This window comes from Anolis carolinensis, chromosome 4, assembly GCF_035594765.1.
Source record: "Anolis carolinensis isolate JA03-04 chromosome 4, rAnoCar3.1.pri, whole genome shotgun sequence".
Lineage (NCBI taxonomy): Eukaryota > Metazoa > Chordata > Lepidosauria > Squamata > Dactyloidae > Anolis > Anolis carolinensis.
Window position 1 is genome coordinate 237,825,976 of NC_085844.1, and position 25,279 is coordinate 237,851,254.

At 38.2% G+C, this 25,279-nt stretch overlaps 1 protein-coding gene across 5 annotated transcripts in view; it reads right to left on the reverse strand.

The window, feature by feature from the left end:
- The window catches only part of sycp2 (synaptonemal complex protein 2), a 69,408-nt gene extending 55,594 nt beyond the window's left edge, over positions 1 to 13,814 (reverse strand). For 4 of the 5 annotated variants that reach the window (XR_010005640.1, XM_062978995.1, XM_062978997.1 and 1 more), the window contains exons 1-11: positions 13,057 to 13,814; positions 12,161 to 12,185; positions 11,260 to 11,345; positions 10,628 to 10,716; positions 6,382 to 6,416; positions 5,665 to 5,807; positions 5,537 to 5,589; positions 4,525 to 4,570; positions 3,464 to 3,559; positions 1,970 to 2,030; positions 1,585 to 1,733 (exon numbers count right to left, since the gene is read on the reverse strand). Coding sequence is in view for 4 of the 5 variants with exons in the window: in XM_062978995.1 (XP_062835065.1) it covers positions 1,585 to 1,733; positions 1,970 to 2,030; positions 3,464 to 3,559; positions 4,525 to 4,570; positions 5,537 to 5,589; positions 5,665 to 5,807; positions 6,382 to 6,416; positions 10,628 to 10,716; positions 11,260 to 11,345; positions 12,161 to 12,185; positions 13,057 to 13,161 (888 nt within the window). In the remaining variant the exon portion in view is untranslated. Of the gene's footprint in view, positions 1 to 1,584; positions 1,734 to 1,969; positions 2,031 to 3,463; positions 3,560 to 4,524; positions 4,571 to 5,536; positions 5,590 to 5,664; positions 5,808 to 6,381; positions 6,417 to 10,627; positions 10,717 to 11,259; positions 11,346 to 12,160; positions 12,186 to 13,056 lie in introns of those variants that run through there. The other variant, XM_062978998.1, reaches the window with a different exon arrangement.
- Between the last annotated feature and the right edge of the window lie 11,465 nt (positions 13,815 to 25,279).

The following is a 25,279-nucleotide window of genomic DNA, read 5'->3' on the forward strand; positions in this document are numbered from 1 at the left end:
GATCTAGAGTCAGTGTTGATTTCTTGCAGTCATATTTGCACAACTACTATTTACAAATAGAGGAGCTAATTCTGTTACTTTTCTAGCCTCAGTTATTGACACTATAATGCCCATTTTAAAAGCCAATAAGCATAGAGTCTTTCTTTAGGGGTTCAAATGGAGCCTTTGTTAATGCAGTGACCACCAAATTAAGATTTCATGAGGGATACATATACTGTGCCAGTGCCACTGATAATGGGCCCATCTACACTGATCATATAATGCAGCTCCAACCTGACTCGAGATAGATGGTCACAAAACACACAATGTTGTTTGAGCCTGCAGCATAGCTTAAATGGGATGCAACACATTAAAAATTTTCAGGAAAGTCCGATTTAAGCCCTATAATGTACTGCAGCAGATGTCCGTGTGTTCCAGGTCCAGGGTGAGATCAGCTCCACAAAATGTGAAGCGCATTGTGGACACCCACCCCTGAAGTGCAATAAAGAATACCGAACAAAGGCTGCCAAAAATCGTTCCAAGGGCATAGCTGGGCAGGAGGGAAGGAACCAACCCATTGGGAGGGGTACTGATCACCTCCACCTTAACTGTCACTTTCCCTTATTTTTCCTCCAGTTCATGTCTCTGGTGCACTGATGCACATCTCTCTTGAAAATGGAGGGGGGGGGGGCATCTGCAGTGGTTTGCGATCAGGTTCCATGGTAAATGTAATCTTCCTCCTGAACTCAAACCTGTTCCAGTCATGGCAGTCTTATTACCTGCACAGTACAACCAGTGTCTCCCAAGGCTGCATTATAATGCAAGAGCAGGTGGCATAGGTCACATAGCAAATAAGGTCAAAGATCAGAAATAAGTCTTTGTTGTGCCTATTAGGCAACAGTAAAGTTGAGAGAAAAATCTTATCATGCCTCTGTTAGCTGATTGTGCCATCTGGCTAAACTGTTCCAAATACTGAAAAGCTTACTGGGATCAGGCTTGGAGACATTAAGAATGGAATACTTGTTTACCTATTGTAATAAATTTACTAGTCATTGTGAGGAGAAAGTAACTGATATTCAATCTGAACTTCGTGCCAGGGTTACCAAAAAGGCTGAGGAAGTGCCCAGTATGCTCAGCTTTCCTGAAATCTGTTTCAATTGTTACAACCTGATACTATGGACAAGACACTTGAATCAGTCTGTTCCACGACATGGAACTTGACCATTGCTCTTCTTGTCTGATAAAATCTAAGGTGAACTGACAAGACAGGTGAGAATATGGATGTGGCAAATTCTTCACTATGACAAGGGCTGGTGCTTCCTCCTTGAAGGAGCCTGTGGCATGCACTTTCCTGAAAATAACTTCCCTGGGCAAAGAGGCATATAAGAACTATTTCCCCATTGCTAACATCCCTTCTTTCTTAAAGTGCTTCAGCATGTCATGGGTGGGAGACTTCAAATGTTCTTGGAGAGAAAATATTAGTTGGACTGATTTCAGTCCGGCTTCTAACCATGACACAATAACAAAATGGCTTTGGTAACTCTAATTGAAGACCCAGTTAGTTGCTTTAAAAAAAAGATAAGGTGAAAAAACTTTTCCTCTTACCTGACGTTTAGTAACTCCATAAACTTTTTTTACTGCATCCAAAATTTCCAAAGCAGAATCAAAATGCAATGTTATTATATCCCCTTCTTGGACACCCACAGACATCGGATTACACAGATGTATTGTTAACAATTTATTTTTGTCCTTTTCTATAAAATGGAAAAATACTCATTAGTATTATATGTTTATTGTGAATGCCAATAATGTATTTGTTTTTGTGCCTATGAACAAGCAAATGTCACTCAGTAAATGAATGCAAACAGTTTGAAGTTAGTTTGGATTTTTTAAAGTTGGCAATGATGTTACAGCTGATTATTACAAGTACTGCACTTCTCCATTAAACAAATACAGCAATTTGAGAATATAAATTCATATATTCCAATACCTTCAATAATGTATGTTTTGACTTCTTCTTCAGGTACACATACAGTTTCCCACTGATGACCCTAAAATATTTGTGGGAAATAATGAAATTCCTTATTGCATTATTTTTATTTGACTATTTCTTTTCAATATACAAGACTTAAAAGTCAGCATCATTCTGCTATGATTCCATCCAGTATAGAGGCATAGCCTAGTATCCTTTGAATATTCCTGTTGTAAGTGAGATTGGTTTCAAGAAAAGCCTTATTCTTTTTCTATTTGTGTATATGAAATGCTATATAAATTTGAGCATTTTATCACAGGGGCTGTGCTAATTTTTCCTATATCATTCCAATTTTAGAGTATGAGCTGACAAAGGAAGCATCATTCAGACCAAATGTAAGATGACTTTATATGACAAAATACAAAACGTTGGGTTTATTTCCAATGCTCTATTAACTCCTGGACATTCCAAAATTAAAACTACAGTTCATCTGCAAATCTGAGATAACGAACTGCAAAACCATAGATATTTGGTCAACATATACCTTGATTCTAGGGACCATGTGAGAGCACTGATGATTGTTAATTACTTAGCAGAATTAACTGTTAACTGTTCACAAACTTAGAGTGGGGTTTGCAGTCACTGAAATCAATATCTGACCATCCATACTTCTGAAAGGAAGATTCAGGAGAGTTTGTACCAAGAGTGCTTATATCCTCATAAAAAAGAAGTGAAACAACCAGCCATGTTTTATCACAATATTCAATTATCTGAGGATTTTTATATTAACATCTTCTGTTTGATTAAAATTACATAATTACAGCTAAAATAGCAAAATTTTGTGCAGCTGTTATTGTCCTTCATAGGTCAGCAGCTAAATAACCTTTTAATATTTGACAGAAGTTTTCATCAATATAAATAAAATTTGTATTATATGCCATATAGAATCTTATATCTTAAGGAAAATTTTCTATCTTTTTCATTAATGTCTCTTAACTTCATTTTTTAATTCATCATGGCATACTTCTCAATTTGATCATCCTAAGCTGTAGCCAATATAAAGCATCAATCAAATCATGCAACAATGAAAATTCATCAGGGCTTTATCACTGAGTTATAGATAAGGTGATGCAGAGCTTAGTTGCAATATTACTAGCATGTTACACATGACACTGTGTCCAGTTTTAAAGGAGTTACTTAAACTGTTCAGATGGTTTGTTGGTCAAATCATTCTTCTTCAACAGAGCGATACTAGTCTAGCACAATAGTAGGGCTAAGGAAAGAGCTGAAAAAAATACTGGTTGATACCTTGAACACACCAGTATAGAGAAACAGATTAACCCTATCCAGATTTCTAGGGCTGTTGTTCTCTGCAATGTGTCCATATTTAAACTGCTAGCCTGTGACTCATAAACTGTGAACAGACTTAAGACCTCTCAATAAAACCAGTTTAATGTTTACTAAGCCATTATTAGTGACTACTGTAAAAAGAAAAGAAAAGGAAAAACCTACTTCACCATCTGCAGCAACGTAGAAAGATATACTTCTGCTCCCAGTATTGAAATCAATCCAAAATTCTTCAAGGTTGTCATCTGCTGGTATCTGCAGCTGAAAGAAATTCCACAACATGCACACATCAATCCAAAACCAAAAAATATTACGCATGTATTGCAATTTCCCTGGTTTAAATCTGAACTGTTACTTTCAGGAATATTTTTTTCTGGACTGCCTCAATGTATCCAGTTGGACAACTACTAGTCATGGGCCTGGTATCTGTATCATACATTTATTTCATATTTCCGTTTCATTCTGTTCATTTGGATGGCATGGAATGGGAAGGCCCCTCCCAGAAAGAAAATAAAATCGATACGAAAGCAGGCGGGAGCGGGTACCAGCTCCAACCCTGCTTTTCGGTATCATAGTTATAGAGAGAAGAGGGATTGCTCTGAAGTCTCTTCATCGGAGATCCTTGGCACAGGGCTGGCGGCTTGCCGATTGCTGGGTCTTGCCCTCTACCGTTTGACAACTGTGCAGGCCTTGAAAGGCCCTGGCAGGCCCACGCACTTTGGGCCTACTCGCATGGGTCTGCCAGGGCCTTTCCAGGCTTGCACAGTTGGCGAATGGTGGAGGGCAAGCCCCGGCAACTGGTATGGAGCGCTCCTTACTAAGTGCTCAGCTGCAGGCCCGCACGCACAGGCCTGCCAGAGCCTTTCTGGGCCTGCACGGTTGCCGAGCGGTGGAGAGCAAACCCTGGCAACTGGCAAGTCACCAGCCCCATGCCAAGGATCTCCAATGAAGAGACCTCAGCAGCCGTGGAGCAAAGTAGGTTTCCCAATTGAAGGGGGAAACAGCCACAGCCCTGAATCTATGGGGAAGGGGAGCATTTGTATAGGATCACCCATCCATTGCAACCAATAGGGCGAAAATATTCATTTTTCTGATGTGGGATGAAAAAGCTCATTCGGAAAGGCACCGGTTTTTGGAAGCTGTGCTTAAAAACGAAAATGAAACAAATGAAACAAACAGAAAAGGATAGCAATGAAACACAGACCAGTCAGAACAGAACGACTTACCTCATGTTTGTCCAGGTTAGCAGATAAACAAGGATAGGTAAATACCCTGTAAAATAGCATTTTAATTTTGAACATATATTCATTCTCCCTTTTCATCTCCAGTAATATAAAAAACACCCCATCATTCCTTGCTCCATAGTCTGCTTTTAACGAGAAAAAGAACAAGTTTTGTAATGGGCGGTATTAACATAATTGTCATTATGAATTTTTCCTGGTGTTTCCTCAAACCTGAACAGTCAAGTATTGCCACCACAGCTTTAAAACAATATACGAACCTGAAATTCTAGATAGTAATATGTCCATCATTATGAAGTAGGTTGCATTGCAAATACTTATATAATAATAATAATAATAATATTAAACTTTAAGGTTTCATAGGGAATCTCCACTGATTTTTCTAAGACACATTTAGACAGCCTGACTCATTGGAAAATACTGTCCAACATATTTTCTTGACCCTGCCAAAAGGTCCAGCTCTATCATTTAGAGCAGGAGTGAGCAAGGAGTGGTCTACAGGCTACATGGACATCCAGAACCATTTTTGTTGGTCCACAGAGCCCCCAAGTTTCCAGTTATTTTTTCTCAGAAATTTATTTGTGCCAAAATACACTATGGGGCAGTGTTTCTCAGTGTTTTGGACTTTGGGTCTCACAATTCCTAACAGCTGGCAAGCTGAATGGGATTTCTGGGAACTGAAGTCCAAAACATTTGGAGGAGCAGAGTTTAAGAAAAACTGCTCTAGGGGGTATGACAGATTGAGCACTGGACCATGTATTCTGCAGACCAGGCTTCAAATTCCTGCTTAGCCACAGAAACCCACTGGGTGACCTTAGGCAAGTCAGTCTCTCAGCCTCAGAGGACAGCAAAGACAAACATCCTCTGAACTAATCTTGCTAGGAAAACCCCAGTGATCAGTTCACCGTAGGGTCAATATAACCTGGAAATGATTTGAAGGCATTAAAACAGCAGCAAACAAAGAACTGCCTTCGGTTAACATTAATATCTTGCATACCTTCTTTTGTCTCCAAGCATGCCATTCACTTGATTCAGGAACTTTCTGCAATCCTATTAAGGAAAAAAGCAGTAAAAGTACTGTAACCATTTACATTATAAAAGAAATCGTATCTGACTGTGACTTACTGTTTCAAACTCGGAATCCTTAATTCCTTTAAACGCATTAGTAACAAATTCCATTGAAAACCATTGGCTTGCCAGTTCTCCCCTTTGTTTTTCTGATGTCATTCGGCATAAAGCTTCAGTAATGGCAACTTGTAGATCATAGTCTATAATATACATGATAAGAATATTAATTCTCTTCTCAAAAATACATAGCAGAATGACTGACTAGAAAATAGAAAATCCTGAAAGACATGCATAGTGCATTGAACAGAACTCTGTATTTTGACAAATTTGCTATATTCTCATCTTAGATTTATGATTGTAAACTAAATATATAATAGCTTTTAAAATATAATCAAAGCTGCCATTCCAAGAAACATATGACAGATCTCCCCCTTTTGATGCCAGGTGGTCCATCCTTGGTGTAGGAGACCAAGCCACTGAATCTAAGCCTTCTTTTTTAATTTTCATACTTTTCTAGCATTATGTTATGAAATTAGTTAATAGTTATGTTGCAATATGGAACTATTGATTGCAGCTGGAACTGTTGCAATTCCAAAAATTATCATATATATTATGGATATTACTTACATTTTGCACGCACACACACAATTCAGTAAAACAGTTGCATTTCCATCTAGTCTGGACTGATGGAATCAGGACTCAAACTTCTTTATGTTAAAGCATCTTGTAGATCACAGAACACATCAATATCTCAGAAATAGTATGAGTGCTTACCCCCGGCATCCAAAATTCTCCTTCCCATGTCATTCCTGTCAAATAAATATTTTGATTCAGTTTGATCAAATCCCTTTAAACTAATGATTTATACTGAATGTTTTATCAACTGGTGATACCCACAGTTAAAATAAAAATCTATATTACTTTATTTTTGCTGCAAAATTTTGTATAAACTTTAAACTGTTTTAATCAAATTGTATGTGTTGGGTTTCATTTTAGATCTGCAGTTCAGTATGTAATGAAGAGGAATGTCTATTTTCGTACCTGTAGCTTGCATTAACTCACAACTCAGGTAAATCCTTGGGTGTAATTCAAATAACAGTAAGTATTTTTTAAAGTTTCAATCTAAAATAGCCTATTATTTTACCCCACTCTTTGATCAAAGAGGCTATAGGTGTATAGGTCATTAATTTGACATTTCGTAGGTTTGCAATCTAAAATGAGAGGACACACAAGGAAACTATGGGATGGCAGTAGGGGAGAGGATTACGTCCTTCTGAAACTGACTGCTCTTCTCTCAGCAGTCCAAAGATAATGGCAGTTGTAATAAGCAAGGAGGGTCCTTCATGAGCTGGGTGAGCTCCCATTTGTCAGCTCCAGCTTCTAATATGGGGACTTGAGAGAAGCCTCCCAAAGAATGGTAAAACATCTGGCGTCCCCTGGGCAATGTCCTTGCAGACAACAAATTCTCTCACACTAGAAGTGACTTGCAGTTCCTCAAGTCGCTCCTGACACACACAAAAATGAGCTGTTTGAGCCAAGGTACATCAAAAATATACATCATTGTACACTGCAGCCAGGATCCAGTTGGGTGCTTGCAATGATAAAAGTTTAACTGTATATCTTACAGGAAATCCATCACTCTCCTCCATGGACATGTTCCTGCTCCTCATAGCCCTCCATGCTACTCAAAATTCTATTCTGTGGGGTTTTCCAACCCTCTAAAGCAATTACTGAATGTGTATGGGTCCTATTTCTGTGGGTAAACACACTTAGGGTTGCTTGCAAGTACAGTGTTCCCTCACTTATCGCGGGGGTTAGGTTCCAGGACCACCCACAATAAGTGAAAATAAGCGAAGTAGGGACACTATATTTGTTTTAATATTTATACATTATTTTAGTAGCTATACACTATTTTAAGTCTTTATCAACCAATCGTGTGTTGATAAATTGCCTCCTTCTCCTCCCGTTGCCACTTGGGCTCCTTTTCTCTCTCTTTGGCTTCTTCTTCCTCCCTTCCTTAGGATGTAAATTGTAATTTTTTATGATTTATAATAGTCTTCTAGAGTTTATTGAAAAAACGCAAAACAGCGAATCTGCAAAAAGTGAACCGCAAAGTAGTGAGGGAACACTGTATTGCTGAAAGCTAAATCAATGTAACTATTTTGAGATTTGCAAAATTGTCGTCAGACTTCTTTTTAATGGTGCTTCCCCAAATACAACTGTCTTTCATTTAAGCTAATTACTAGAAATGTGAAAAAAATCAAGAGTCGGAAATGGTAAGAAAATCGAAAATTTTGTAACTTGGAAGCCATATCCAAAGTTTTTTCATGGCCCACACCACATATTTTAGAATCAAAACCTAACCCATACTTTTTCATTTTAGTTTTGTAAATCTCAGAAGGCTCTCAACGTCAGTTTCATAATCAGTGCAAGGAAGCAAGGGCCACGGTGGCGCAATGGGTTAAACCCCTGTGTTGGCTGAATTGCTGACGTGAAGGTTGGCAGTTCGAATCCGTGAGATGGGTTGAGCTTCCATCTGTCAGTCCTAGCTCCCTGCCAACCTAGCAGTTTGAAAACATATGAATGTGAGTAGATAAATAGGTACTGCTTTGGTGGGAAATGGCAAGAGATACTCCAACCAATCTTGCCAGCCATATGATTGGGAGACAACAACACAGGTTCCCCTGCTTGAAAAAATGGAGAAAAAGCACCTCCCAGAAGCCAGAGATGAGCACCGCCTCCAGAAGCCAGAAATGAAAACCTTGCCTGTTTGCATTTGTGTGTCTCACTGTATCTATGATTGTAAAGGCATTGAATGTTTGCCTATGTATGTAAATACTGTAATCCACTCTGGGTCCCATAGGGGAGAAAGGAGGAATACAAATAATAATAATAATAATAATAATAAAGCCAAAAAGGCTGGCTGGCCGTCTTGCCATTCCTCTCCATGGAATTAATGGCATCTCGGCATTAGGAGCAGTAAAAAGAGGGAGCAGTGCATTTTGGGAACAACAAAGAACTCTGGGAAATGTGGTTTGGGAAAAGGAGGAGCCCTATGCCAAAGAATTCAAAAGGCTCTGCCCTAAACTACATTTCCCACTATGCATTTAGCCTCAGAAAGCACCAATCAGGAGAGGAGATACATGTGTTAATATTCTACACTATGATTTCTGTTCCTGGGTTATAAATGGCAGTTCCTAATTGGTTCTGTCATAAAAACATGGTGAAAGTTTATTACACTGAAAAAACTGTATTTGCGCAAGGGACATAGTCCTATAGCACATTTTGCTACACAATTAAACAGGAACAACACAATTAAACAGGAAATAACACTTTGAAACTAGGAACAGATTTTTAGCATTGTTATAAAAACTTTGAAAATTCCCCCAAAATCTGTGGATAAGTGAAACATTCTGAAATTTGGTGGGCTAACAGTGGTAAATATGTTCTACCATTGTAGCAAGTTTCACCCCAATAGGTTGAAAAAACGTGGGAGATAAAAGCTCCTGAAGTTTCCCCAATTATAGTAATTTAATTATGCGCAACTACTATAACGAAATAACAAATTTTCATTACGCTAATTATAGTATCAAAATATTCAGTAAATATACTTTAGAAACACATCAGAAATGAAGTGCCAGCATCCCCCAGTTTTGTAATGACATTTGAACCATTTTTAATGGATCACACATCCCTATCAATTACAATAGTCCTAAAGAAATGTATATCACACACAGTTTAATTGAGTTGGGCTAAGACTGTTGTACTATAGACATATCACTGGACAACATGGCTAATTAATCAAAACAATGATGCCTGGTAAGGAAGCAGGCAATGGGGGGGGGGGGGGAGATCTCAGTACTGGTGGGTAGAGTCAATCAAGGAAGCTACTGTCCTGAGTTTGTAAGATCTGGACAGAGCTGCTGACAGCTAAGTGACATACAGCTCTCTCATTCAAAGGATCACTAAAAGTAAATGCCAACTTGATGGCAGTTAACAACAACAGCAAAGTTAAAGAAAACTATAATTAAGATGGATATTCTATTGGTGTGGGAGCCCAAAAAAAGGAGCCCAGTCGGCACCTCCAGGATCGCCAAAATCTTGTTGAACTCTTACAAGCAGAACTGAAATAACAGCAGACCAATTTATTCCCTATTCAACACGCCATAAAGTTTTTTAAGTATGTCAATAACAAACTTTCACCACATTTTAATCAGTGGAATTCATATGACAAAATCTTAGAATCATAGAATCGTAGAGTTGGAAGAGACCTCACGGGCCATCCAGTCCAACCCCGTGCCAAGAAGCAGGAAAGTTACATCCAAAGCACCCCCGACAGATGGCCATCCAGCTTCTGCTTAAAAGTCTCCAAAGAAGGAGCCCCCACCACACTCCAGGGCAAAGAGTTCCACTGTCAAACAGCTCTCATAGTTAGGAAGTTCTTCTTAATGTTTAATTTACTTTCTTGTAGTTTGAAGCCATTTCCTGCATCCTAGTCTCCAGGGCAGCAGAAAACAAGCCAAAACTCAAAGGGGAGAAGTGAACAGGCAGGTATTGCCTCCTTGCATAATAGTCACAGCTACGCAATTATTAAGCGAAGAATGGTAAAACATCACAACCAGAACCAAAAAAGGAGTGTGTGACTATTATGCGATGGCGACTATTATGCAATAAAATACAGTAGCTAGGAAGGAATATGAACATTAGCGAAGAAGGGAAATGGGTCTAAACAGAATTAACAGAAAAGCATGCAGACTCCTGCCAGTTGGTGGGCAGGTGGGGAAAACCCAAAAATGGAGGATTGCTCTTTGTGCCATTCCAAGAATGCACCCCCTCTCCTCTGAGGATGGGGTTCCGTTTAAGACTTCAAAGAGGAAATTTTAGACTTTCCGTTTGCATCTGGATCATAACACTCATTTCCAAAACTTTTAAGTAACACAAAATTAATTTATTGCTTACTTGATATAGCTTTCTAAGAACAGCATTCTATCAAAAGACAAAATAAAGATAAAACAATTACATGGCTTGTAGCATTTCTTTTGCAGAAATGATTTTCTTTCTTGTATCTCGAGGCATGGCATCAAGCATTGTATTCAGTTTTCTTACTGCCTAATGATAACAAAAATAAAAAACACACATTACAATACTACATACCAACCAACAATATGCCTTTAAATGAGCATACAATCAAAGGTACATTATTTTTGTTACCATTCTAAAACACTTCTTGTACTCTATGGAGTAATGGTGTTTCTACTTAATTGCCATCTAATCTTTTATATCTGGAAAACCATTCACAGAACCAAACCTTCTCTGTAAAGTGAAGGAACACTAGGAGGCAAAATTTACAGTTGCTGACAGTGAAGAAAAAAGGTGGGTTTCAAAAAAAACAACCCAATATACCTTACTTTAGATAAGAAAATAATACTGAATGTGAATGTATGGAGCAAAAGGAATTTAAAGGAACTTTTTTGCCTGAGAGAAAGTCCTCCTGAAACTCATTAAGGCTTACATTTAAGCAGTAATGTTCATGATACACTCTAATATGTAGTAAGAAGTATAGGTGGAGTGGTTCCCTTAATTTCTAAAAGTGATATATCAGAACAGTATACATATGGATTTAAGCCCTACTAATAGAAGGAAATTTCTTACCTCCTGCTGAATATAAATATTAATTCTTTTATCAGCAATAAAAGTACATGTTCTCCATATAAAATTTTCAAGTATTTGTACTTTACCTAGGTTAAAAAATTAAGACTCCAGTTACATTAATGATTTGTAAAGTTTCCTATTTAATTTTCAAAGACACTCACAATTATAAATAAACAGTGAGCAGAAATATATTTTTCCTTTAAAAGAAAATATTTTGTAACTACTGCTTATATGAATTTTAACTTAATGTTCAGGCATTTCAAATATATTCCATCTGAAATTTATGCAGCTTGACATGAATGAAGAACTCCGAAGCTAAACCCAATATTAGATCCCAATAGAATACACTCACTGAAAGCAATAAGTCTTATTTGTTATCAATTTTGTAACTTCCACAGATATAAGGCTAATATCCAACTGAACGTCAGTAGAATAAAAAGCCTCACTTGTGTTAGTAAAACATGGCACACCTTGGTCAGGAACCACAGAGGGCTTGTATGTCTTCTTGCAAAACTGGTCACATTAAAATCTGTTGCATCAGCAGTTTTACACAATAGCATTCTGTTTGACGGATCTACTATAGTCAAGAATAGACTTCATCCTTTAATTGCAATTTAACACATAATTGCTATTTAAATCGACTTCTGTTTAAATCCTAAATCAATGTAATCTAAGAAGATTTACGGTGTATAGGACAGTAGCCTATTTCTCTAAAAGAATTAACAACTACATCCTGTGCATCAGATTACAAATTTATGACCCTTTAAAACTTCTAGATTATTGGAAGCATCATAACCCATGCCACTTTACTGTCCTATAAAAGACAAGCTGTAGCAGTCATTAATCTAGAAATAGAGAGTATTATATGACGAATAATAAAATAAATTGTTGTAAAACATACCTTCACAGCTGGTATTATATACTGTCTACAATTTAAATAAACAATATATTAAAATAACTTCACATACTAAAAATGATTACTAATTCTTATACCAACATGGATTGTTTCTCATCATGGCTTTTGGTGCTGATAAAAAAAACCAAAGGTTCACAACTGAATATTCACCAGTACTGTACCTCCATATTGTTGCTTTTATTGTTGTTTTTATTGTTATTTTAAAGCCAAGTGTATTGTTTTAATCTATTTCTGTAAACCGCTCCGAGCCAAACTGGGAGTAGCGGTATACAAGTTTAATAAATAAATAAATAAATAAAAATTTCTTGGAGATCAGTGCATTGTACTTCATTTGTTTCTGCAAAACCTCCCTAGGTCTCAGAACCAACTTAATGCATGGAGTTACAGGGCAGCTAACTCCAGGGGTGAAAGAAGACCAAGTACAATTGTAAGTAGATTTTTTTCACGAATAAATGTATGCCACAGGATATAAACCACATATGCTATAGAATTACCACCATCAACAAAAAGTAATTCTTTAGTGTTCAATCCAAACACACATATATCTACATATACACAATTCCACAATAGAAGCTCCATGATGTGACAATTAATTTTCAGCAAACTATGCAACGAATAGAGTGCTGGAGTAGAGAAACAATCACAAGCAAATGTGTTTGCTTCACTTTACACATATTACAGATTATACATATTGCATTTGTATTATCTGTTGATATTTTAATGCTTTTTTTTATCTGCACTCGGAACAAAATGAAATAATATAGGACAGATAGGTAAACTTTAAGTAACTTTTTAAAATCCTGTCAAGCAAATTAAACCTTCTAACGACAGAATAAATGCTAAGCGTCTATATCAACTGAACTATTAAAAAGCATATTTACCATGAGGACATCAAAAAAGTCTTCAAAAAGAATAGTGAATTTGTCATTTTTTTCATTTTCTTTATTTTGAAGAATTTCTTTGGCCTTTTCAAACCAATTAACCATGTAAATAGGAAGAAAATAAAAATCTGTTAATCTGTGTGGAAAAGATGAATTTAATATAAGCCTCTTTTCAATCAAAATTGCTCAGCAATCTTTGAACAATATATTAGCTACCGGTACATGTATGCAAAGATCAAATGACCTCTCTTTCTCAACACTGATGCGATACAACCTGTAAAGTACGCCTTTTCCCAAGCATTAACCAGAAAATGAAAACTTTTATTTCCATTCCAAACTGATATTCTCTTCACAACTAAGGATTGTTTTGATAGTCTTGATTATGGATGATTGAAATCTATGGTAAACTGTTATAGAAGTCAAACAACATTCCCAAAAAAAATTAGGAAAAAATGCAACCCTCTCTCTGTCCCCATTTCTTTATTTGCCCAAGTGGAGTTGAGCAGCAATAGAAGGGAGCCATTTGGGGCACTTGAGGTAGAATGGAATGGGAGTGGCCATCTTTAATAGGGACACGGGATTCTATGGTAAGCCCCTAATAAAAATGGCTATTGCATGAGGAAGGAGGAAAGGAAGGAGGGCTGGCTTTCTTTCTCTTGTTTGGACAAGTGAAAAATAATGGTGTGGGAGTGCTTCTCACCTCTGCCTTTTATCACTACCTTCACACTGGGTCCATAATAGATGAAAGTTGCTTTCTATGCTCATCCCCCCCCCCCCCCGACCCGCCAGTTGCACTCATTCTTTTTCTTCATTTATATTTCTTTCCTTATCTGAACTTGTATAGCTGTAGACATTTCAAAATGGGCAAGGAAATTTACCACCCTCTCCCAACTATAACTCCTCAAATAAACAAACTTTCTTCTCCTCTTTGGCTCTTCCTAAGTCTGTTTTGTCTATGCTTTTTTAAAGAGAGAGAAAAATGTTTTATACACCCCTAACTTTTACCCGGGGCCCCTGGTGGCACAGTGTGTTAAAGAGCTGAGCTGCTGAACTTGCAGACCAAAAGGTCCCAGGTTCAAATCCCGGGAGCGGAATGAGCACCCGCTGTTAGCCCCAGCTCCTGCCAACCTAGCAGTTCAAAAACATGCAAATGTGAGTAGATCAATAGGTACCGCTTTGGCGGGAAGATAACGGTGTTCCATGCAGTCATACCGGCCACTTGACCTGGAGATGTCTATGGACAACCCCGGCTCTTCGGCTCAGAAATGGAGATAAGCACCAACCCCCAGAGCCGGTCACGACTGGACTTAACGTCAGGGGAAACCTTTACTTTTACTAACTTTTACCCTCAATGCAAAGCAAAATCCATAATTTTGTACTCAAAATCTACCCTTGACTTATACATGAGATGGACCTACACACGAGTATATATTGTAAATTAGAATAATCAACTAAACTGGCATGAGCTTTTTCAATAAAGCATAAATGATGTTACTATGGTATAAATGATCAGAAACTTAATTGAAAATAGCACTTTGCTTCCTCGGAACTGGGCAAAAGATGAAACAGGGAAATGTGGTCTCAAGTCTTATGCATTTGACAGCAAACTGTAGTTTAAATTGATATATAAAGGAAGCTGGAACCAATGAATACTGAATCAAAATCATAACCCAGCTGCTAAACTACATAGTGACCTAGATGCTATTTCTTCATCCTTTATTAATCCTTAGAATTGTTTTCTAGATTCATATACTTATCTTTTGAACAAGGCCATGTTCTATCATTGCTGGAAAGCCAACTTCACCTAATATGTTAATATTTCTGCCATGTTTCTGAAGAGTATTCAACAATGTGGAAACATTTTTTATTTCTTCACTGGCAAGGCCCTGATATTGAAAAATGAAAATGTTTCAATTTTTATCCAAGCATTTTTCCTCAGTGAGATAAATATTACTAAATATTTCCTCAATATTACTGCAACCATAAGGATCTTTCTGTATCTCAACTCCTGGTAGAAATAAATGCACCATTTTAGATCACTGTGAAACAAACACCTCCTTAAGAAGTATCTCTACATGCTCATTTTTTTCTTATGCAATAAGTGGGCAAATCTGATTTTAGACAACATGTAATCTACTGTTCACTTAATTCATAGTTAGGTAAATAGTTCTTAAATGCACATATATGCTTGATATGATAAACAAAAGTTGCTCAAAATTTACTTCCAGCAAAAAACTGTAACACTGAAGATTAAGTTAAAATGCAGCCAAAGGCAATCCCAGGTTAGGACTACATAACATGATCTGCATGGTTTGATAGGTCATGTTAATGTATTTGTTACATGTATTTTCTCCCTTTCCTCAATAAATCAAGATTGTGTACAAAGGTCATTTTATGGTCTTCATATAATTAAAACTCTGTGACAAAGTATTTGAAAAGGAATAAAAACACAAAAATGAGAAATGTATCACCTCACATATAAGTTTGTCTAGTTTGTTAAGAAACTGTTTGCTGCATTTGTGAGAAATGCCATCAGAAAAATCAGTTTCCAAAAACTGTTCCAGTCCCCAGAAATTGTGTTTTTTGGTTGCTTCATCTATGTATTTCTCCAGCTAAAAGATGTAAGTGAGAGGAAAGAAAAAAATAAACATTATTAACATTACTCTCAGATACAGCAAAGAAACTTAAAATAAAAGTATGGGGGGGGGGAATAAACAGGGGAAACATCCACACTTAACTTTTATCTCTTTCATCTTTTAATCCTTTCACTTCTTCTACTACAATTACTTATATAGGCAGTCCCTAAGCTACAAACAAGATAGGTTCTGTAGGTTTGTTCTTAAATTGAATTTGTATGCAAGTCAGAACAGGGACATTTTAAGTGTAACTCCAGTCACATACATATATGTGTGTGTGGGTGGATGGGTGCCTTGGATAGCATAAGGAAGGGCCAACACCCCTGTGGTTTTTGTTTTGCTATCTGTGCCCCTTTTCAGAAGCTCTCACCTCACTTACTATAGCTATAATAATTGGATTTTGAAAAAAATATATTTCTTACCCGCCTCTACTTGTGGCTCGAGAAAGGTTACAGCACAGTTAAAACACAAATATTGTAAAATTCTATAAATACACATATTAAATGTATTTCTATAAAAGATACATATTAAAACACATTTCAACAAAATATATATTAAAATACACAGAACAGAGATTAAAACACAGGACACAAGTTTAAAATTCATGCTTAAAACTGATTGAGTAGGCCTGCTGGAAGAGATAGGTTTTTAGATAGTTTTTAAATTTCAACAGCTCATTTAGCTGTTGGAGCTCTTCTGGCAGGTCGTTCCACAGTCTTGGGGTGGCCGATGAAAAGGTTCTCTGAGTGACCAGTTGTGTTTTGGCTGATTGGAGTAGATGCTCCCCACAGGATCTAAGTGTGCGAATGGATTGAAAGGGAGACAGCAGTCTTGTAGGGAACCTAGGCCTAAACCATATAGGGCTTTAAAGGTCAAACCCTGTGACGTCACAGAGACCTTCGGGTCATGAACCTGTACTCGTTGCGGACCAGAGCGATGAGGATACAGGAATTTTGCCGACTCAGCAAGAGTCCGCTTCCTTCCAGATGCTCCCCGTTGACAATTCAAGCCCAGAGCTCATTAAAAAAGCCCTTGAAGCCGAGTCTGTTCCCAGCAGTTCCCCTCCTTTTCAAAGGAGGCTGTTTTGGGAATCAAGTCGCTCGGAGAAGGCCAGCTTGAGGAGAAGCGCGAGATTAGCTACCAGAGAGAATGCTGATTAACCCGTTTCCCTTGAGAGTTTCCAGGGAGGCTTGCATCTGGTGAAGATGTTGTCTCTAGCCAATTTTTCCCCTGGGAAAAGTGTTGGACACCTGTTTTGGAGATTTGAAGTCCCTTAAAAGTTCTGCGTGCTGGCCAGCCAGCGCGGTGTCAACGTGTCAGTTGGAGCATTAACGTCGCCTCTAGTCCTTGTGGCGCTCTACTCTCGAGTAGACTGGGCGCAGCGCCTCGCCTTCTAGCCAAATTTGGACCACGCTTGGATTCACTATTTCCAGCCTTGTCTTGTCTTGTTTCCTTGCCTTGCCTTGAACTCCTTGCCTTGGACTGGCTTCCTGAGACTCTTGCAAAAGACCTGGATTATTCCCCACTCAAACTGCTTGGAAGTTTGAGTGTGTTTCGGTTTACTGGATTATTATCTTTAAACTCTAATACTGGACATTGGACTTCATAATACTGGACTATAATTGACCTTTCCCAGAAGGTCTATTGTTGGACTATATATCCTACTTATTTTTGTTTTATTCCTTCAATTCTTTAATAAAGATATTAGATTGTTTATTGGCTTTGGTGTCTGGTTTCCAGTGCTCACGCAGCCTAGAGTATCACAAACCCAACACCTTGTACTTTGCCCAGAGACTAATTGGCAGTTAGTGGAGTGACTTTAGGATAGGTATAATATGCTCACTCCTGGATGTTCCTGTATGCAATCTGACTGCTGTATTTTGAGCCAGCTGGAGATTCCGAACTTGATATAAAAGTAGCCCAATGTAAAGCGCACTGCAGAAGTCCAATTTTGAAGTTACCAGCACATGCACTATGATCTTTAGGTCCTCCAAATCTAGGAAGAGGCACAGCTGGTATATCAGCTGAAGCTGGAAGTAAGCACTCCTGACCGTCACATCTACCTGGGCTGACATTTGGAGAGACGTATCCAGAAGTACTCCCAAGCTGTGAACACAATCTTTCAGGGGAAGTCTAACCCCATCCAGAACTGGTTGACACACCTCCATCCTAGATTAGGACCCCTGATGGCAAGCACTTCTGTTTTGTATGGATTCAGTCTCAATTTGTTTTTCCTCATCCAGTACATTACATCCTCCAGGTATTCATTCAGAGGAGACATGCTATCCTTAGCTGAGATTGTTTTTCCCTTTTATTATTTTATTGATTTTTGTATACATAACCTTTTATCAACATGGATCACTGCCCTTCCCCCTGGCATCCCACCCCAAATCTCCAAAGCTGAGATTGTTTTTGAAGGCATGGAAAATATATCTGGGTATCAGAATAATGATAACACCCTGCCCCATGCCTCTGGATGATCTCTTCCAGTGGTTTCATGTAAATATTAATAATCATTGGGGATAGAATGGCACCTTGTGAGATGTCACATAACAGCTCCTTTTTGGAGGAGCAGCTATCCCCAAGCCCCACCATACAGGAACCTGTCTGAGAGGTACAACTCAAACCACTACAACACAATGCCTCCGATTCCCTGTCTTTCCAAGCATTCCAAAAGGACACCATGGTTGATGGTATCGAAAGCCGCTGAGAGGTCTAGAAGTACCAACAGGGAGACACATCCCTTGTCAGTGTTAAGACCGAGATCATCCACTACGGTGAGCATAGCAGTCTCAACTCTTCCAGGAGTGAATTTCTCTTCTTAGGGGTAGATTTCTCTCACTTCTCGTTGTCTCACCCTCATTCTTAACTATGAGTAATTTGTAATTTAGATGTTTATAACTCAGGGAGTGTCTATAATCCTTAAAAAAAACAGTTAATTCTCTGAAGATCCTCTGAAGATGCCAGCCACAGATGCAGGTGAAACATCAGGAGAAAATGCTGCTAGAACACGGCCATGCAGCCCTGAAACCACACAACACTCCAGTGAATCCAGCCGTGAAAGCCTTCAACAATACAGTTAATACCCAATCACTTTCTTTTAAACTGCAATTGTTAAGGTAAATCTAACAGGCTGGAATCCTGTTCATTAGCCTCAAATAAAGTAAATCCATTGATTCAAATGTTGAATAGCAAGTTAGTACAAAGGTGAATCTGACTGATTTAACAGGCTTACTCTAGTCAACTAAGGATTTAAGCCACTGTCTGTACTTCCTGCATTTCCCATCCCACTGAACTCCCTGCTTACAATTCACTGCAACTATTACTACTACTTATATAGTTTAATGCAGATTCATGTTGCTGATGAAACTGAATGGATAAATTAGTGTTAATGTTAGAGTTTGCTTTGAGCCACAGTCACACAGATTACTAACAAGTTAGGAATCAACTTCAAAATATACTGAGGATGCAATGAATGGGCTAAGCAGCAAAGAGTAGGTTCAATCTAGAGAACTTCAGGATCTTGAAAATTGAATATTGAATGAAGGATACCAAAGTTATCTGGTAAGTACTTCAGATAAGTAAATGGCATGTAAGTGGTGAATATAATTATGAAACTAGAGTTATAGGCAGTACATTTGTAGCAGAATACCTATTAAAACTAACCATGTCAAACACTTTAAATTTCAAAATAAGTATAGTCTGATGCATACCTGTCCTTCACGCTTTGGGGGCATTTTTGTTGTTTCACACACTTAATCTGTATGCTTAAAAATAAAATTTTAATCAATACAAAAGATAATATAATTCACAATTAATTTTGAAAAGTTATATTTTTGGCAGTGCAACTAAAATATTACCAAAATGAACCGAACAACAGATTTATTTAATTACATAATCATTTAAGATACTTTCTGGAAAAAGAAACAACCACTATCCCCAAATCAAATCACTGCCTGCATACAATTTGTCCCATCTATGATGTATTATTTGTTATATTTTATTGTAGGTTGTTTTGTATTTGTATTTATTTTGGAAACTGGCCTGAGTCCCCTCGGGGAGATAGAGTGGTATATAAATAAAGTTTCATTATTATTTATTTATTTTATTTTATGTAGCAACCATGCTATTGGGCTGCAGTGGGAATACAGACGAACACCAGCCCTCCTACAAAATCAGCTTCAACAAGCTTTCCCTTGCTGAAAATATGAGCAACAATTTCACTAGGCCGTAGAAGCCACAGTGACTAAAACTAGGGTCAAAATTCCAGCTCAGCTAAAGAAATCAAAACTTTTGGTTTATTCTTCTTTTTGGACCGTGTTTCCATTTCAAGAGTTGTTCTAACAGGACAAACAATGTCAGCTGCATTAAAGCACAAATAGCTATACTACAGCTGGTCATTATGACAATCAATACATTAATAAGTCTTTGCCCTTTCCCTTCCTATCTCATTTTTCTTTTGAGTTATTTATATTGTAATCCTAAAGACTGTGATTGTCTTCTTCTGATTCTTATTGCTTTTCTGGATAAAAACTGGGGCATGAACAGTTTAAATAATGAATGAATCAATATACTGTAATAATGGTTTGTCATAAATAATTCATGTTTTAACACTGGCAATCCTGCAATGGTAAAGATAGCAACTTTGTAAATGGTTTATAAGGTACAATGGCTGTAGACTCTGTCTGCTTCCTATTGGCAAAATCTGAAGAAAAGCTCGTATGTACCTATAATCTCTAACAGCCACACAGCAATTCAAGATGTTAGCTGTTACTTATAAACCCGTGTGTGGTCTAAGGCCTGTATTCATTTAGGAATCTGAGCCCATCTTTTAAAACAGGGAAAGCAAATTATAACAGGCCATTAATTGAATTCCAGTTGTCATCAGTCTCAGCCAGTATGACTTGTGCACTGTGATCGTGGGAGTTTTAGTCGAACAACCTCAGAAAGAATAAAGATTTTCAAACTTTGCTTTAAAGTCAGCATACACTACTACACATAAGATACTTTTGAAAGACATGTTGGTTTTTCAGAATCAGGAGTTATGTACAGCATAGTCATAGCCCTAGTGTGCAATCTAATACAGGGAGATTTTCCTTTAGAAGTTTCTTTAAAAGAAGTATTTATGGAACTAATAATACTGAGTGAGGCCTGCTTTGAGCATAATTTTTCTATTTTATTCATTTTGTGTCTAAATCCAAAATTTAAAGTTAGATAAGGGAGTTCCAGGTGGCACAATGAATTAAACCTTTGTGCCGGTAGAACTGGTGACCAAAAGATCGGCGGATCGAATCTGGGGAGAGTGGTTGAGCTCCCTCTGTCAGCTCCAGCTCCCCATGTATGGATATGAGAGAAGCTTCCCACAGGATGGTAAAACATCAAACATCCAGGTGTCCCCTGGGCAACGTCATTGCAGACAGCCAATTCTCTCACACCAGAAGAGACTTGCAGTTTCTCAAGTCACTCCTGACACGAAAGAAAAAAGCTAGATTTGTGCACAGTTATGTTCAATTTTATAGTTATACGTTTTTATTGTGTTTTCTGCCAATGGAAATTCATTTTTGGAAGCTGTTTATAGGACTGTAGGTGATATGTGAATCAGCAAAGTTCTTAAAAGGACAATTCTGTTTATGGCGCAACAATAACAATGAAACAATAATATAACAAATTACAATAAGAACAAGAGAAGATTAAAATAGAAAGCTAACAATAAAGCATTAGTGATTAAAAGGCCTCGGGGATGGAGCTCATACTAAAAAGAAATTGTGTACTCTCTGTTACTGCCCTGACACCAAATATTAACCCAACTATTGCATTTAGAAGCAATGGAGGCTACTGAATTGCTCCCAAGGGCAGTTTCAATGTAGTACTTTATAGCAGGCTAAATCTGTGTCTACTAAAATTTAGATTGTTTTTGCAGAACGGAGACAACCAACCAGTCAGCCAAAAATCATCATCAAAGATAATCATATCAGAATATCCTCAATTTATCTTACAATAGATTATAGCCAACAGATTGTAACAATCCACAAACATGCATTCTAAATCCACATAACTAACTCTAAATACTCTAGTCAAATGCAGATTCTAAAGCATGATTCTCTTCAGTTCTACTTGTCCCAGGGCAACAGACAATTGTAACTAATCCATGGATGGTATTGGTAATCCCAAATAGAGTAGAACCAGTATATCAACAGGATTTACCTTACCATTGAACAATTCATCCGATAGGCCTAATCTAGTTGAAGAAACCAATAGGATCCAGACTCAACTCCTCTTTCTGACAAAGAGATAAATCAAGCTTACTGCAGCTGTCACTTCTCTAGTTGATGGAAGGGGACAGACTGGTCCCCATTTTGCTTTGCTTTTCAGATAGAAATGAACATTTAGTTATCTCTTGGCCATAGCTTTTGTCTGATCATTTGGAAAAGAACATCATGCCTTTTCTAGAGAAGGCTGATACTATCAAAGATAAACATTTTTCCCACTTCTTGCTGCTCATGTTGGAATAGAAGAACTGTGTTGGCTTAAACCAGAGGCCTAATCTAGTCTAAAATTCTTGTTCACACAGTGAAAAAATTAGTTGTCTATGGAAAATTAGTTGTCAATAATGTACATGAACTGTAACAGGAACTATCTAAGAAATTAGGTCCCTCTCCCCTTCCATTCTTTGTCATTTCCATCTGTATTGTTGATTTTATATGTATACATTTGGATAATATATTAATCAGTTTTATCAGTTTTTATGCAACTTACAAGTGAAATAAGTATAAATGAAATTGGGTTGTTGTGAGTTTTCCGGGCTGTATGGCCATGTTGCAGAAGCATTCTCTCCTGATGTTTCACCCACATATATGGCAGGCATCCTCAGAGGTTGAGGAGTCTATTGGAAACTAAGTGAGGTTTATATATCTGTGGAATCCAAGGCCTGGATGGTAGCTGCCTGGGGGAATCCTTTCTTGGAAGATGTTAGCTGGCCCTAATTGATTCTTGTCTGGAATTTCCCTGCTTTTTAAGTTTTGCCCTTAATTTAGTGTTCTGATTCTGGAGTTTTTTTAATACTGGTAGCCAGACCTTGGAATTGCAGGCCATTAAAATGCTAATCTAAATAGCAAATTGCAACATTCACACAAGCCTCAAGACAAGAGTTCTTCCCCCCACCCTGGATATTCTAGATATATAAACCTCACTTACTTAGTTTCCAACAGATCTGTCAATCTCTAAGGATGCCTGCCATAGATGTGGGTGAAACATCAGGAGAGAATGCTTCTGCAACATGGCCATACAGCCCGGAAAACTCACAACAACCCAGTGATACTGGCCATGAAATCCTTCGACAACGTAATTAAAATTGCAGTGCAGAGCTTTTCAGCCACCTATTCACTTTTTTCATTCTGTCAGAGGGTCACTTCACTTAGCAGCAGCCAGTCCACATCACTCCTTTTCATACCTTCATAGGGTCACTTCACTTAGGAGCAGCAAATCCACTGCACTCCTTTTCATACCATCAGAGGGTCACTTAACTTAGCAGAAGCCAATCCACGTCACTCCTTTTCATACTTTCATAGGGTCACTTCACTTAGGAGCAGCAAATCCATGTCACTCTTTTTCATTCATTTAGCAGCCAATCCTCTTAACTTCTTTTCATTGCATCATAGGGCCACTTCACTTAGCAGCAGCCAATCCACATCACTCCTTTTCATACCATCAGAGGGTCACTCCACCTAGCAGCAGCCAATCTGCTTTGATCCTCTTCTTTCCCTATAACGTAACAGAGGGCCACTTCACCCAGCCACAGCCAATCCACCTCTGTCCTTCTGCTCTGGGTTGGTTTTATTTTTTTTTTAAGTTCAAACCTCAATTATTTTGAGTGATACAAACCTGCATACATAATTTAGCACACACATATAATATTGTGTGTGTGTGTGTGTGTGCATATATGTTAAATCATGTATGCAGGTTTGTTTGTACCACAAGGTATGATGAATATACGGTTTGATTAACAGTAGTCTCACTTATCCAACATAAACAGACCAGCAGAACGTTGGATACGTGAATATGTTGGATAATAAGGAGGGATTAAGGAAAAGCCTATTAAACATCAAATTAGGTTGATTTTACAAATTAAGCACCAAAACATCATGTTATACAACAAATTTGACAGAAGTAGTTCAATACGCAGTAATGCTATGTAGTAATTACTGTATTTACGAATTTAGCATCAAAATATCACGATATATTGAAAACATTGACTACAAAAATGCGTTGGATAATCCAGAACGTTGGATAAGGACCGGGCTGTGGCGCAGGCTGGAAAGCAAGCCAGCTGCAACAAATCAACAAATCACTCTGACCAAGAGGTCATGAGTTCGAGGCCAGCCTGGTGCCTGTGTCTTGTCTCTGTTCTATGTCATGGCATTGAATGTTTGCCTTTATGTGTGCAATGTGATCCACCCTGAGTCCCCTTCGGGGTGAGAAGGGCGGAATATAAATGCTATAAATAAATAAATAAATAAATGATACTCTACTGTATATATATGTGTGTCAATTTTAAGATTAACCATGAACGATATCCATCACTACTCAGACCAGTGGTCCTTGGATGGGTGCTGGTCCCCAAATGGGTTTCCTGTGAAACAAACAGTCACAGACAACACTTACAACAGATTCTCATTCTCCACATCAGATAGCTGAGATTATAACCATCGCAATACAAAGCATCACCCCCAGTTTCTAGCAACAAAGCCCTGTTTTTACCTCGCCAATGCCTTATTTAAATATAAGGTGTGGCTCAGGGAAAGGCACGGGAAAATTGACAACTACGGTGTCAACACCATTCTTCCTCACAGAACTAAAGCGAGCCTAAAGAGATTCCACCGCCCGTCCTGTCAATCAGGGGGGGGCGGGGGTTACCGAAGATTCGCTGAGCCAATCGCTGGGCGACTTAAGCACCAATGCAGCCAATCAGCTTAAGGCGAGAGCTGGAAGGGGCGGGAGTCTTGAGGGCGAAAGCGGGCGAATCTGGAAAGCCTTCCTCTCGTTTTGGCGCTCCGGCTATCTCCCCCTCCCCCTCCCGTTTTTTCCCGCGCGCCTGCTCTCTGGCCAATCAGCTGTCGAGGAGCCTGACAATTAACGGTTCCTGCGCTCGTGGCTGTTTCTCTGCGAAGGGTTTTTTTTAATTTACCTCAGTGCTGTTCTGAGGTTGATTTGGGACGGTCAGCATTGTTCGTTCTCCTGTCAGTTTCCTTAGATGGCACTAGTTTAACTACCATGGCTCAATGTTATGGGATTCTGGGAACTGTAGTTCGGTGAAACACCAGCACTATTTGGCAGAGAAAGCTGAAGACCTTGTAAAATTACAACTCCTATACTTCCATAGCTAGCATTGGCAGTCACTGTTGTCAAACTGCTTTAACACTACACTAGATAAACCCTTTGTTCTCTCACGATGCGTATACAATGCAGAATTAATGCAGTTTTGACAACAAAGCTCAATGCTGTAGAATACTGGGCATTGTAGTTTGGTAAAGCACCAGCACTTTTTGGCAGAGAAGGTTATAAGGCCTTGTAAAACTACAACTCCCATT